Here is a 14761-nt window from a genome sequence, read left to right on the forward strand (position 1 = left end):
AAAGAACCACAGTGTAAGACCATATTTTAATGTCTGCGATAGTGTAATAAGTTAAAAAACCCCAAAAACTCTCTACATACATAGTTTCATTACTTGATAGAAGTTAGAATTTCCAGCAGCCTAGTGAGGTATGTCTAAAGGTTGAAGTTCTGACCCAAAGCCTAATGAGCTCTGTGATCTTTTGATAAATTCTTAGAGTAAGGTTTGGCTCTCCAACATTAACCAGAAAAGGATTTCATGCCAGGTCCCCCCGTCCCTCTCTCCAAAATGGTATTTTTGACCAAATCTGTTTGTAGTGTTTTTCACATCAAAATAGTTATAAAGTTTAATTCTGATAAAATCTGAAGCAATACTTCTGGTCAAAGGAAGCAGAGAAAGTGGCTTTTCGGGTGATAAAAAGGGAGAATGCCTTACAAATCCGGTATGGGGGATGTATCTAGCACAATGAGAACCCTAGTGAAATACTCTGCTCCTGTGCACTGCCTTTCCCAATTCCTCAGACCATACATGGCTTTAAAAGTATCTTTATATAAATAGCCAGGTATCCTAAGAGCAGCCCTCATCACTGAGGGGAACAGGGAGATGCAGTTGTTGGTATTTTTGTTTCCCCTACCCCTTTTACCAACATCTGGGCTACTCTGTGACTATGAGAGGGAAGGGATCCTTTTCTGACTGATGCTCTTCCATTATAGGCACAAACAGTCACTACCTTATATCGCTTTCACTCGGAATTTCACAACCTGTACCAAAAGTGCAAACAAACAGCTCGAACTATTGTCTTATCCTGTCCCCCCACAAAGCAGTAAGTTGCTGAGGAAACTGAAGGATGAAAAGGACAGTGGTTAATGAGAATACTTCCCGTAATATTGCAACTGATCAGAAAATGCTGATAAATGCTGACAAAAACCAGTGTTCTACAATTTTTTAAACATATGAAGCAGAATGATTCATATATCTGAATTAAAAAATTCAGGACAGAATGAGAAAAAGTCTAAAATTTACATACAGCAGAAATCTTAATTTACTTCCTATCAAATGATGTTCTCCTAAGGAAGACAGCTAAATGCAAGGTTTGTCATCTTATTTATTTAAATTATATTCACTTTTCACATTCCTGATTTGTTTAGGATTTCCTACAGTATTTTAAAATTATGTTAAAACAAATCAACTTGTACCTCCAGCAATTCTGATGAAACATCAAATTTGTAGTCTTTGCCATTTTCCTCCTCTGGTTCCATCCGTTTATAAAACAACATGTAAGCGCTGTGCGTCTTTAAGAAAAAAAAAATCTGTATAATTTTTGCTTTGAGAGATAAATCATGAAAGTAGAAATATCATCATATAATAAAGTGTTTGGAAGAGAAATACCTTTTCAAAGGAGAAGTCCATAAATTTATCAGTAACAGAATCGTAAGTTTTTGTCTGTCAAGAAGAAAGTAAAACCATTAATTGCAAGGGTTTTTTTAATGGTCTGGTTATTGACAGTTTGAGATAAGCGTGCAAGCAAACTATTTCATGACATTTGCAGAGAGGCTGCTGAAAATTTATTTCTTGCTCAAACTAGTCTTCTTTCTTTTCTTCTACAAATCTATTCTGATTTTCCAAAGTTGCTATGCTACATTGTGACCTGTATCTCATGCAATTTCATGTCTCATCCATCTCATTGACACCTCTTCTTTTTAGGCACCTAAAGATGTTTTATCCATTTGCCAAACAAAATATTTTTTCTTTTATTTCTGCGTACTGTCTTTATCAGACAGTTGTATATAAGCGTTTTCTTATGGCCAGGACTGTTTTAGTAAGTTACTGCATTATTCATAATGTGGTTTATATAATGATATATAATAATAAAAATTGATCAATTCAAGCATAACCTGAGAATGTTTGAGTGTCGTTCAATAGTTAACTGTATTAGTAATGTGTAAAAATACTCAGACGATGTCACAGGGCAGTGGGCTGACCCAAAAGACAAAGCTGACACTGTATTAAAAAACCTTGCACTACTGAAAGCAAGCAAACATCAACTTAAGAAATTTTATCTTCTTACAATAAAAGGAACAAGCACACCTATTTAAGCCTGTAGATCCATTAGCCTGAAAATCACGAATATCAGAGCTCAAACTTTCCTGCTGAACAACAGCATAGGTATTACATAGATCTGGCAGGTTTTTAGCTCAGTTCTGTCACCAGTGAAAAAGGATCTGACTGTAAGAGGAAATTACTGACACAAGATATAGACAAAGATCAAAAATTCCCATTTTTCCAGAATAGGCATAAGCTTGAGGTGTTTATTCCTTCAGTTAACAGTCTGAGCAAAGCAGCCATCCAAGTGAAGGATTCCTAAATTGGCTGCACACTCACTTTTTAATAAGTATACAAATAATATGATGATATAGTGAAGAAATACCCCTTCTTTGGAGACTCTTCACTAATTTATTTTGATTCATTAGTAATATCTATGCTAGAATTCTGACACCTGTCTTTTAAAACAACATAAAAATACTTGGACTCATATTCACAAATAAACTATTTGATAGTTGGCACATGAGAAATCAAGACCCTTCTCCTTTATTGTCTTAACTTCTGTATCACAGAAAGCATAAAAACCCCAGGAAGCTTGCACCACCAGCTTGCAAACAGTCTCACTTTGTCAGGTCTTTCCTGCCCAAAGGAGGGGGAGAGCCTTTGAAAGGATCAATAGTGGAAGAACAGCTATCTACGTGAACGTAAGAAAAAGTATTACCTGCATAATAAAGATGTCAAAGGTTTAATGAACCCCAGCTAACACTTCTGTTTCACATACATTGACAACAGATGGCAGACCAAAGAGGAACACTATGGAATTCTTAATGAAAGTCTTCAGAAGAGCTATGTAACGGTTGAACATGACAAAAATGGAAGGCAGAACTTACAGTCATTTCTCCACCAAAACATTCTGAAGCAAGCTGGGCAGAATCAAACGGTTTTACTTCAGCATCATTGAAAAGATACCTGTAAAACAGTAAGCCTTTAAAGCAACTGCTGTTTGTCTAAGGGCAAATAAAGAATGACAAACGTTTAAAATGATTCTTCAGATTTAAGTATTCCTATTAATTTCTCATGTTGTTTGAATTGCAGCAAACTAAAAACTGATCCCACAAGTGACTTCTTTGCAATAACATCAGGAAGTTAGCATTTCAACAGTTCTTGATTTTTCTTTTTATTTTTCTTTTCAAGAGAGACATTATTTTCCTTGTTTTTCCAGCCTGGCTCTTGTACAGACAGGGTTTTAATGCAGCCAGAAAGATTTGCCTTTTCCTTTTCAACCTGAGTGAAATGGAAACCAAAATTAGATAAGAGGAAAATCATTCCATATAACAGTAGAACTCAAACTGGAAGGAGGCAGAGAAGATGGTACATTGTTACGGATTCCCTTTGGAGCAGGGATTGGGTGACAAGTTGGAATTGTTTACAAAGTGCTCCAACTAGCTATTCCAGAGAACAGAAATGGAGGAAATCTTGTCTCCTATTACAGGGCCTCAGCTGAGAATCTGAGATATGACATCCAGAAATGACAGGCAGAGTGTTCCCTGCTTTCTTATGTCAGCTAGCAAGACCGTCCTCCTTTCCATGCCCATGTCTCATCCCTTTCCCAGGCTACTTCTCCCAACTTCTTCTTCTCTTCACAACCATGACATGCCCAATGCATGCAGAAGTTTCCAAATTAGAAGTGAGACATCATAGTTAAAAAACCCCAACAAACTAAAAAAAAAATATTTAAGAAATGGTGCATAGCATTTATTCACCTATCTATCGCTTATTGTGCGAGAAGATCCTGTCTTTTTTTAATCTTTGAAAAGAAGGGATAGAAAAACAAATGCTGTCAAATATTCCAGTATGTCACTGTAAATTGCATCTAGGAGGAGCTGGCCAATAGAAAAAGATCACCAGCTAAACTTAAAAATCAAATGTGAAAACAATTCCACATATAAGAAGCACAGTAAGAACAGATTTAGATAACCTAGGTACTGTAACATTGTTTCTGCCACACAGGATGCAGTGAGTTCAAAGTGAAGAAAAATTCAAGTTGTTGTTTCACTGAAAACAAAAATGGAAAGGACCAAATTCCACAATCACAGAAGTAGCCATATGTTCATCAAAGTCAACCAGATTTTATGAAGGACAATCTATTTTATCTTACTATTAATTTGTACTGAAATTGATTAAAATATAGTAATTGACAGTCCTATCAAGAAACAAGCATTGTCTGCAATGCGAGGCTTGCATGACATTCTCCTGCTACCCCTGTGTCCAAGGCATTCAACAACTTATTACAGCTACAGCACACAAAATCTGTATGCTAATAAATTACTATACTTACACCTATCAAATTCCAACATCTTGTGCTTTTGAGAGGAACCTATAGCACATATCTCCTATACAACTGCATCTGACAAGGTCAACAATGTTTAGTTACTTTAAAACAAGAAATCATAGGCTCTTGTTTTGTGTAACTCACCATTTGTTGTTTTTGTAAGCGTGGGGATTGACTATATCTCTGATAAAACTGTAGTAGTGTCCACCATCTGCTGTTCCTGTATGAACCGTTACGCCTATCAGATCATATTCGTAACTTTCAGTTTCTTTCAAATAGTCACCGTCTTCCTTAAACCCTGAAATAATTTAATACAGTATTTAACCAGTTATTTCCTAAACACCTGAACTTCAACCTTTCCTGTGGTTTCACTCAGGTGTTTTTTTCCTTTCAGCACTGCATGACAATGACAGCCAGAAACTCCATACCCAGAACAAGCAGCATAGATCCCAACTCATGTGTAACAGTTACAGCTTTTTTTTGCAAAACATCGCTACTGAAGAGATCAGGACTAACAGCTAAGTTACACCGAGTTAGCACATCTTATTTATGATGGCAGTTAGCCATTTGCTGAAGTTCAAATGCAACTCTGCAAAATCAAACCAGGCCACCAACAAACTGTACGTAACTATTTGTAATTTCTCTCATACTTTAAAAACAAATTAAGACTAATTCAAATTGAACAGTATATGAAAACAAAAATATTTGGCCAGTTTTCTCATAGTAAACAGAACGTGTGACTTTGGGAATATAGGTTGATCGAAACTACTTTGATTTCATTTGCTTAAAAAGAAAATCACTAACTGCTTATGTTACACACACAGAAAGTGGTGCACAGATGAAAGAGACAAAGCCTGTGGAATGTGTTTTATGAGGCATACCTTCTTTTCTGTCATTTTTTCCCATCAGGAAATCTTCAGTGTAAGGTGTCATATCCAGGCGTAAAGGGAATGAAAAATGTGTATTGACTTTCTCCTTCATCATGGTTACCATATTAAATGTGTATCTCATAGTGTTGAAGCTTAAGATACGAGGTAGTTTCTTAAAACATGCCCTGAAGGATTAGAAATAATCATGATTTACAAAAGCTTAGTAGGCTGAACTGTATTTTCGCACAGATCTTAAACACATTTATTTCAAACATAAGACTGCAGCTCTGTTGCCCAGCCACACAACTCAGCTATCACAATGCCCCAGAGCAGGGCAGTCTAACCGGCAGCAGAAAGGTCACATTTAGCCTACTCAACAATTCTGTTCAGCCTCTCACTGCGCCTTGCAAGAAACAGCAAATTTACTCGTATGGCATGAACAACAGTTTTCTAAAATGGTACTGTAAAATGAGTCATGAATTAATTTAACAATGCAAATCCCCTCATCAGACGGGAGTCACTATCTCCTAACCGACAAGTTTCAATGCACAATGTATCTTGTAGTAAATCTCATGAACTTCACAATAATGATTTTGAAGTAGGTTACTCTTTCACCCATGTCATTTTAACAGCTACAAAAACAACTATGAGGGTTTTCATATCTAAAAATGAAATTCATTAGCTGCAATATAAAAATTTATTTAGTTTTCCCTTTATTTGCAGACTTTCTAAAATACCGAAACATTTCTAAAACGACCAATTTTAATTAAGAAATTCAGGGTTATGTATGAAACCAAGCCATTACCACCCTGCATAATGACTAATGCAAGTACTGAGCAACCTCTGAAAGAATTTGATCTTTTAAGAACAGGATAAGTAACAGATTAAAAAGAATTTTGTAGAAATTAGTAATTTGTAATTACATTAAAAAAAGGTCATGAATGTTCTACTGTCTAGGTCATCTTTTGCGAAGATACCTTATATTCTTTGTTTTGGAAATTTGATTTCCTAGTTATGTGCTCATTTGCACAAGGCCCACATCCTCATAGGCATACACAGTAGCACACTGAATGAAACCACAGTCCTGTTTCATCTAAAGGATTACTCCTATTCCAATAGTAATTTCAGTAATTTACTAAAAAGAAACATTAGGAATATTTAATTCTTCTTAATAATACCTTTTCTCAGCCCGCACTTTCTTCCCACAATGAGAACATGTATACATGTTGTCACCTTCCAAGGTATCCTTAATAGTTACTTCATCAAGAGATTCCTGCATATAATAAACAACAACAAAACCAAGCTTACGTTTATCCTAGATATTTATATCTTCTGCTTGCGTGACGTGCTTTACAAACTACTCCCTTTCAATCTTACAGTAAGTTTAATTAACATTTCCCCAAGTTATGAAAGTAAATGTGATCAAAGGCACCAAAATGTTTGCACGAAGAGAACGCACCCGAACTAAGAGAAGAGTTTGACAGGAAAACCTAACCCAAACCACAAAATTAAGGAAACAATTCCAAAAAATGGTACTCAATATTCCAAGCTGCCGCAAAGAATCCAAGTACTTTAAATTCAGATTCCAAGTGTGGGGATTAATAGCTGTTTAAAAAAAAAAATTGTAAACCTGAAATTATGATTAAGTTTTAAATTAATAAGCAATAGTACATATGTATGTAAAAAAATGCACCAGCTGACAGCATGCTGCATTGAAAAGGTGTAACAATTCAACCAAATTACCTAGTAATACCAACCTAGAAAGACACCAAAACTAGAGTACAGATACAGAAAGCATCAATACGTTCAACAGTGTATGGTACAGGCTTTATACTTGACTGCACCCATTTCTAACTGTGATCTATGCTACACATCTCAGCCCGGCATTACTTACATAAATATTCTTCATATCTGCCACCTGGCACCTTACTGTATAGAACTCTTCAGCAGTCTGACTTACATGCTCACAGTCCTAAATCATAGCAATGACAGAGAAAAGCAATAAAACAACTGTTTTGAGAAGTGAAAGAAAAATCTTTAAAAGATAAAGATAGGTAGGGAAAGAATACTTACCAAGGAAACAACATTGTTTGTGATAACACCTCCAAACAAGCTTTTCACTGTATTTTTCTGTGAATGAATTAATAAATTCTGTCAAGGAAATTTGAGCAAATCCGTAGGTTTTCAAGCTCCCTTTTTCTCCCTCTTAATAACTCACCAGTTCTGGAGACATTTCTTCTATTTTTGTTATCAGGTCAGTGAAGAATTCAGTCATATCTTTCTGCTCTCCAGTGTTCAGTGGCTGCTTATCCATGGTATAGGTTTTACAGAAAGGCCTTGGGTTGTATGCCTTACATTCACTTTCCTTTAGGTAAAAATTACCAAGCAAAACAAATCAACACACATCCTTACATTTTCAACTTATACAGATATATCAAACATATATATCAATGTCTATTTAAAAAAGGACATACTTTTACATACAGTATCTCCCTATGTGTATTAGGCAACACAGTTAAGTGCTTAGATATTTCAGATGAAACGTAAATCGGTTTTTAACTGATTCTTCTAATATCACTTGTTAAGATATCATTAGTAAAATATTACTAAAAATATTTAATAAATACTTAATTTAACAAATCCTTAAAATAAAAGAACTTGGCTGAAGATGTGACACATCCAGATTCTGTGTATCTGTTCAGATACAAAATATCAGGAACATCAGCCTGTATTTACGTGTTTCTGGGCGTTACGGATTTAAATCTTGACAAGTGCTTCATTGGCATTCAGGCTTCTCTGCGGTATAAACCTGCACCATCTAGTTCTGAACTGCACGTGTTTAGTCAGAGAAAAGAATACGCAGCATAAAACAATTCTTTAGCATACATGCCCCATTCCACTGCCTTGCACACTGGGAAAGCAGAACGAACTTACAGCAGAAGGAACTTTGTTCTTGTAAACAACCATATACATACGGTTTTGGTCTAGGGATGTGTGGCAAGACAACGCTTCCTGTAAATACTACCTTTTTTTGGAATAAAGCCTTTCCTTGAGATTTTAATAATGGTAAATATTCATACGATTTTACATGCCCATACTATTTTATGCTTATGTAAATACCTAGATGCATTTTTTTTTTCTATGATTCATAGCAGGCACTACATGCCTGAACTCTTTTCCTCTATTTGTCTTCAAAGCGGTCATCAATTTCTTTCACAAAAGCCAGTGCCAAGAACAAAAATACTCAGCTCTCCTCAGGGTTTTTTTTGTTACTTCAGAAATATTTCACTATTTTAACAACAGTGCACACCTGTGACTGCCTCAGTTTTGTTTCATTCTGGAATTTCGAAACGTTGAGTTGCTTTTTAAAGCTTTATTTCAACAGATTAACCTTCAAATTACTGGAGCAATGAAAAATAGTTTATTTTACTTTATCACCAAGGAAAGTGGGGCAAACAAACTGTTTCATGATTAAATGAAGACTCAAGCTCAAAACCCTTTACTTCAAGGTCCATGTGAAACAAGATGAATGACAATGGTGCTGGACAGACACTCATGCCTGAGTGTTTGTTAAAAAGAAAAAATAGTTTATTGGGATCTTGTCATGGTGCTCACATATGGAATCAAAACATCCTAACGGGACAGCCAGTCTGTGTTTGGTGGTGATGGAAGTCTGTTGGTTGGGTCCTTGCAGTGGTTAACTTCAGCTAGACCTGGAGAGACTCCTCAAATCATTATTTTGCTAATTATAACCCAGCTGGCAAGAGTCCTGTGTGACCTCCCCAGCATCTGTGTAATTCATTACTATTGATTCACCTTAACGACATACAAAGTATCTCTTAAATATCTTAAATCCATACAAAAGACTGTACTATGCAGTCACTTCTGCAGGAACAGTTTCTATTGACAATTTACAAAAGTCAGTTTGGAAACTGGACATGAACTGCAGAAACCACAGTAGAACTGGCCCAAATTCCTAGCTGCAGGGCTCCTGTAACAATCAGTCTTCATTGTAACTTCATTGGGAATGTACAGTTAATTACCCAAACCGGTGGGTTGCCTCAAGCCCCTCCATTATTGCACCCAAGGAGATGCCTGGCCAGGGAGCTCCTGCACCACTCAGAGATTTAGCACCCTAAGTGCACAGGTGTCCATACAGGGCACAGCCCTGATACCCAGCTGCACCGTGACTGGAACTAAAAAGCAGACTTGTTTTTTCACACTTTCACTCGTAAATGAAGTTCCACAACTATGGTAAATAGCCTGTACTCACCTGAGCACTAATGTGTTAGGAGAAAAAGGTTTAAATAAATGAAGGATGCTCAGACTGTGGCACCTGAGCCTGACGTTCCCACATATTCACTTCACATTTTTTTAAGAACACAGTTCTTAAAATCACTAACATTTAACAGCTGATGCTTGCTCATTATAGTTGGTGTCCAATGTTAATCCCTATTTTAGATAAGGATTTACACTGCCTCTTCATGAAAACTATCATGCCAATGTTTGCTTAACTGATTTGCTGAATAAGTGGGTAAAAAATATTTCAGTTAAGACAATTATCCACAAAACTTAGGCACAATGGACTTAAGCTGCTAAGAATTTACATACAGAACGGTAACTACATTTTTCTGGCTTTTTTCCGCTGCCCCGCCCTGCCCCCCAAATAGGATACTTTATAAAATATCTTCTTTTGCACCTACCATTAAGTATGTAAACATTTTCTGGAGTTCTAGTAGAGTGGTCTTGTGTTTCATATCTTCTGAATACTAAAAGAAGTTCATAAAGAAGACTTTTATCTTTTTGCTTACAACCTTGCAAAAGCAGCCTTTAAAAAGATGAAATACTCATCTTTTTAAATAAAAAAACCCCAACCACTTTATTATGGACAATTGAGAAAAAAGATTGTGTACAAGAACACACAGTACGCTATTCTACACTTTCATAAAAAGCACTACCTACTGATTTTTTGGTATGCCAAAATTAAACATAAGTCAAAAAATACCTCTATTTTCTAAAAAATTACTGCAGCTAGGAGCTTTTGGAAAGGTATTACAAGAGACTGTAGTAATTTTCAAGTAATTTTTTTCAATTCATAGATGTGGGAGTTCTGATGAACCTTATTTTTTAGTTATATAAATGCCTAACTCTAGGTGAATGAAATTAAGTAACAAGTACCAGTAACTTAAAACAATGATGATGTCACTGCCAATTAGTGTGTTTCACACATCATATATGCTCTGTTGATGTCAGGGATGAAAATGAAGCTTTCTCTTTTACAATGAATAACTAGATGTACTAATATTGTATTTTTGGAAGTTAACCAATGTGTAATAATTTAGAAGACTTGCTGTACACTTCTGGTGGCATTATACACATGCTCTGGGACTTTATAACCATTCAAGAAGAACAACATTTATTGTAACAAAATGACCGATTCAGAGTTAAGAAGTAACAGGCAATTCACATAAAATCAAACTTGAATAAATCTAGTTGATAGCAATAGAAATAGAAGTTTGAGAATGTTTTATTACAAAACCACCTTAAGAACCTACAGCATTACAAATACATTTTAAAAACCCCAACCTCTTCACTTTAGACATCAGCAAAAGAATCAAACTGAACAAAAAGCAAACTAAACCCTTAAGAAATATTCTTTATCCAGAAATAACTCTTAAAAGGAAGTCTATACTTTATCAGCATTTGCACCGATTTTAAATTTAAACTTCTAACAAAATCCACACAGGGAACGCAAGACCCCAGAGCATACCTTTGCAGTAAAAATTGCTTGTCTGGCCTCTGGTATCATGTACAGTTGCTGAATAGTGGATGCCAAGTAACATGTTGCTCCAAGATTAGTTAGACCCACAAATCTACATTCAGCACGAACATCATCATGTGGCCAATAATCCCACTTGTAAGGTGCATGGGAAGCTGTAAAAGTATGAATCACACGTGCAGAAAAAAATAAATAAATTCAAAGTACAATTTACAAAAACATGAATACGATTAAAAGCTTTATATGCCTACATTAATAAAACACACCCTGTTCATGCATTCTACATCTACAGACATGAGCCAGACTGTACCTGCTCTTTTAGAAAACGCGCTATAGGGTACATCAGGGAAATGGGTTGATACGCAGTGAGCCTTTCTAGATGGCACACTGCTTTAGGCTGCAATTGACTTGCTGTGCTCTCCAAAGCATTACTCATGGCAAGTATCAGCTCTTAACACTTGTTCTAGTGGTAGTATTACACATAGTAACAGTCTTCCAGCCTCTACCTTTAAACAAAAAATTTGGTAAAACCACATGACGTTTGGATCATCAAGAGCATCCATAAACACTGGCTGCTATACGTAGTTTGTTCATACTACAAGCCAACCATAGCGCTCTCAATATCCACACTACCTAAACCACTGAGAATATATCTTTACCTGGTAACATACAACACTTACAAGCTCACAAAGGTACACCAGTCATCCCCTCAACACAAAAATTACTCGTAATTTCTACTACCCATTCCCATGCACCTCTTCATCACACTGCAAGAAAGCAAAGCAGAGCCTTTGCACCCAGAGACTCAAGTCAGAGAGCCTTCCCTTCACATAACGAAAGACTGATTTGGTATCAGAGAGAACCACACATGAAGCGAGACCTTTCTTTTCAGAAGAGAAGCTGATTTCAGAATGACATCTACTACAGAGGATGTAAAGTTAGCAAAAGATCTTTTTGACCAGTATAAAAAAACAGATAGAGGCTTATCAGAGATAAGACACAAAAGTGCAGTGAAATGAAGTGGTTGGCTATACGCAGGCTTGAATAAACTTGGGAACGGTTTTTATAGGAAGAGAAGGGATGTTTTTAACTGCACTTCAAAGCCATACATAGCAAAGAAATCTGCAATCTATCTGCAAAAATAGAGGTAAGCAAGAAGTAAATTTCCTACAGAATCAAATTGAAAAGACCTCCCCCCGCCCCACATAAGTTCTCTATTCCTCTGTATTTCATAGCAGATGTAGCAATCTATTTCTTACACACATGGCACTAGACAAGTTAGGCAAGCCTGACAGACTCTTCTTAATAAGCCTTGTTCTGATATAGCTGCCAAGAAATCAGAAGAATGGGAAAGTTCTCATCTGCCAGTCAAGAAGACGGTAACCAGACTAGACAAACCATTTGTAAGTGATTAGTACTGCTTCTAGACACTGACAGGCTTCTCTTTCTAGCATCCCACGCAGGAGAATAGAATGGGGAATTAATCATCTGAGCTGCAGAGGCAACTAGACACAAGTGCTAACTAATTACAGAGGAACTAATCCAGTGTCCAAAGAAATTCACTGCAGCCCATCCTTCCTTTGACACAAAAACTTGCAGTGCATCTAGTTTTGCTAGTCATTCCCAAGGATATCATTCTCCTAAAAGGCACAGTGTCCTACAAATAATTCAGCACCTCTATTGAAGTGTATGTTCAGAGATACAGGGGAAAAAAAAGGCAAAAAAGCAGCCTGCATTTATTTTACAATCCACCTAAGTTATGTGGGTTCAAGATCTAAATTTTAAATCCTTAATTATTTTGTTAAAGATTAAAGGCTCACTAAGAATTCTTCCCAATTCATATTACCAGCTATAAATTCAGGAAACTATTTGGCATCCTCCAAACAGATCCTCACATCTTCAGAGACCAGACCCAGAAGACGTTCTGTTGCACAACAAATAATTGTTGTAATCTCCATTTTGGCATTGGCATCAAAACAACTATTAGCCCTGCAGCTTCAAGTAGGGAAGGAAAGCGTTTAAATTCTCTTGTTTCAACAAATCAGTAGCGTGACCTCATGTTACCTGGTTACATTGGGCTGATCGACCAGTTGAAACTAAGCTCTCCTCCACATTTAATCTCCTAAAGACAGTAATTAGCACTGCCGAACACCACAAAATTCCCTCCCTTAACTGAAATCCTTAAATTGCAACATCTTAATTCACCCTTTCTGAGGTAAGGGCTCAGCATCTATCACTCTGCTTACTTATCAAGTTATAATTAGAAAGAAAACAGATGACTTCTTTATACTTCATGAGAACAGTTGGGAGTATCTTTGTCCTACTTCAATCTGACAAAGGGTTTTCAGAAATTTGACAAGGAATTTCTCAGGAAGATTCTGTTTTCTCCACCCTGGGATTTTTAAGTGACCGTCTTCATTTTCATAATAAAAACTTTTCTCCTTCACATTGATCTTAACTAGAAAGGTAAATTTGAGCCTCATTTATGTCTATCTTCTTTATTTCTCAACATCTCGTTATAGAAATCAGCCTTTTCTCAGGAAGAGATACAGAAACTTGTAACTGAACTTGCAATATTCACATTCAATTTTAAGCAAAATAAAACCGAATTTCTTCCTCTTCAAATGACCACGTATTTCTCTATATTCCACTTTCTGATCATGCTTCTGCTCCAGACACAACATCAGGCACTATCTTAAACTTCCCAGAAAGCAAAGCAGCTGGTCCCGTTTCACTGTTTTGAACTGGATGTTCTTAGCCTTGGTCTTTAAAGAAAGCAAAACTCCAAAACTCTGCAAGAAATGTTATGAACAACAGAGGGTATCTAAATCCCCTCCTTCAGTAATATCAGAGCTGCATTAATTGTTAGCTCTCCCTGTTGAGAAAAGCAAGGAAAAAAGTCAGCTGACATCAGCTACTTAGAAGTTCATTTCCAACAGTACCACTTCCACAACAGGCATGAAGGCATCCCCTTTGCCTTCAGGTAAAGACACTATCTGTGAAGTAGAAAAAAAGCATGCAAATCATTCTCTTCTTCCATCCATTAATGACAGGAGTTACATTAGTGGGAACGTCAAAGAAAATGCTGCTGCAATTAAAACTTTACTACAGCTACTTTACATTATTCATACTAGTGTAAGTCTGAAGAACAGTATACAGTTGTACATTTTAATATGACTGCCAGAATAAAGTCTTAGCAACATCCTTTTTTTTTTCCTCAAGGAAAAAATATACTAGATATTCTTTAATAAGGTTTTCTTTTTGAAAATTTTATTTTACTTCATTAAATTAAAACTGTCTTTTAAGAGCATGCTGGCTTCATTCGGTTAGGAGTGTGAGAAAAAATGGTTGAATAGCAGAGATGGCAATTGGTGAGACCAGGTGACAACAACCGCACAAGCCGCATGACCGAAAATTTCTCCAATGAACCACAGAACTAAAACATCAAAACCAAAGACAGGATAGAAGTTTATAATATCTTCCTTAATGTTTCTAAGAAGAAGGAGAGACAGGCCTAAGACTAAGATTTTTAAAGACTAATAAGATTACAGAGATAAGCAAAGTGGAAAAGCCCAGTTTTAAGAATCTCTGGGTCACACCAATGGAATAACAAGACTTGATCCAAACAAGGTATTGGAAGTCCTGTGTCAGCTGCACATCAGAAAGAGACAATGGCACTCTGCCACTTGTAATAAAATTAACATTCATGAAACTGAGATACACTGAATATGGAGCAGGAGCACAGACCAGATGGCTCCG

The 14761-nt window shown here is 36.3% G+C and overlaps 1 protein-coding gene across 9 annotated transcripts in view; it reads right to left on the minus strand.

The window, feature by feature from the left end:
* USP34 (ubiquitin specific peptidase 34) overlaps nucleotides 1–14761 on the minus strand; it is a 137059-nt gene that overhangs the window by 28279 nt on the left and 94019 nt on the right. For all 9 annotated transcript variants that reach the window (XM_055816227.1, XM_055816223.1, XM_055816222.1 and 6 more), the window contains 11 exons: nucleotides 10994–11157; nucleotides 9927–9992; nucleotides 7442–7588; nucleotides 7297–7353; nucleotides 7118–7195; nucleotides 6402–6496; nucleotides 5236–5408; nucleotides 4499–4652; nucleotides 2913–2991; nucleotides 1369–1422; nucleotides 1176–1271 (listed from right to left, as the gene is read on the minus strand). In XM_055816227.1, the coding sequence (XP_055672202.1) occupies nucleotides 1176–1271; nucleotides 1369–1422; nucleotides 2913–2991; nucleotides 4499–4652; nucleotides 5236–5408; nucleotides 6402–6496; nucleotides 7118–7195; nucleotides 7297–7353; nucleotides 7442–7588; nucleotides 9927–9992; nucleotides 10994–11157 (1163 nt within the window). The remainder of the gene's footprint in view (nucleotides 1–1175; nucleotides 1272–1368; nucleotides 1423–2912; nucleotides 2992–4498; nucleotides 4653–5235; nucleotides 5409–6401; nucleotides 6497–7117; nucleotides 7196–7296; nucleotides 7354–7441; nucleotides 7589–9926; nucleotides 9993–10993; nucleotides 11158–14761) is intronic.

Source organism: Falco peregrinus, chromosome 11 (assembly GCF_023634155.1).
Source record: "Falco peregrinus isolate bFalPer1 chromosome 11, bFalPer1.pri, whole genome shotgun sequence".
Lineage (NCBI taxonomy): Eukaryota > Metazoa > Chordata > Aves > Falconiformes > Falconidae > Falco > Falco peregrinus.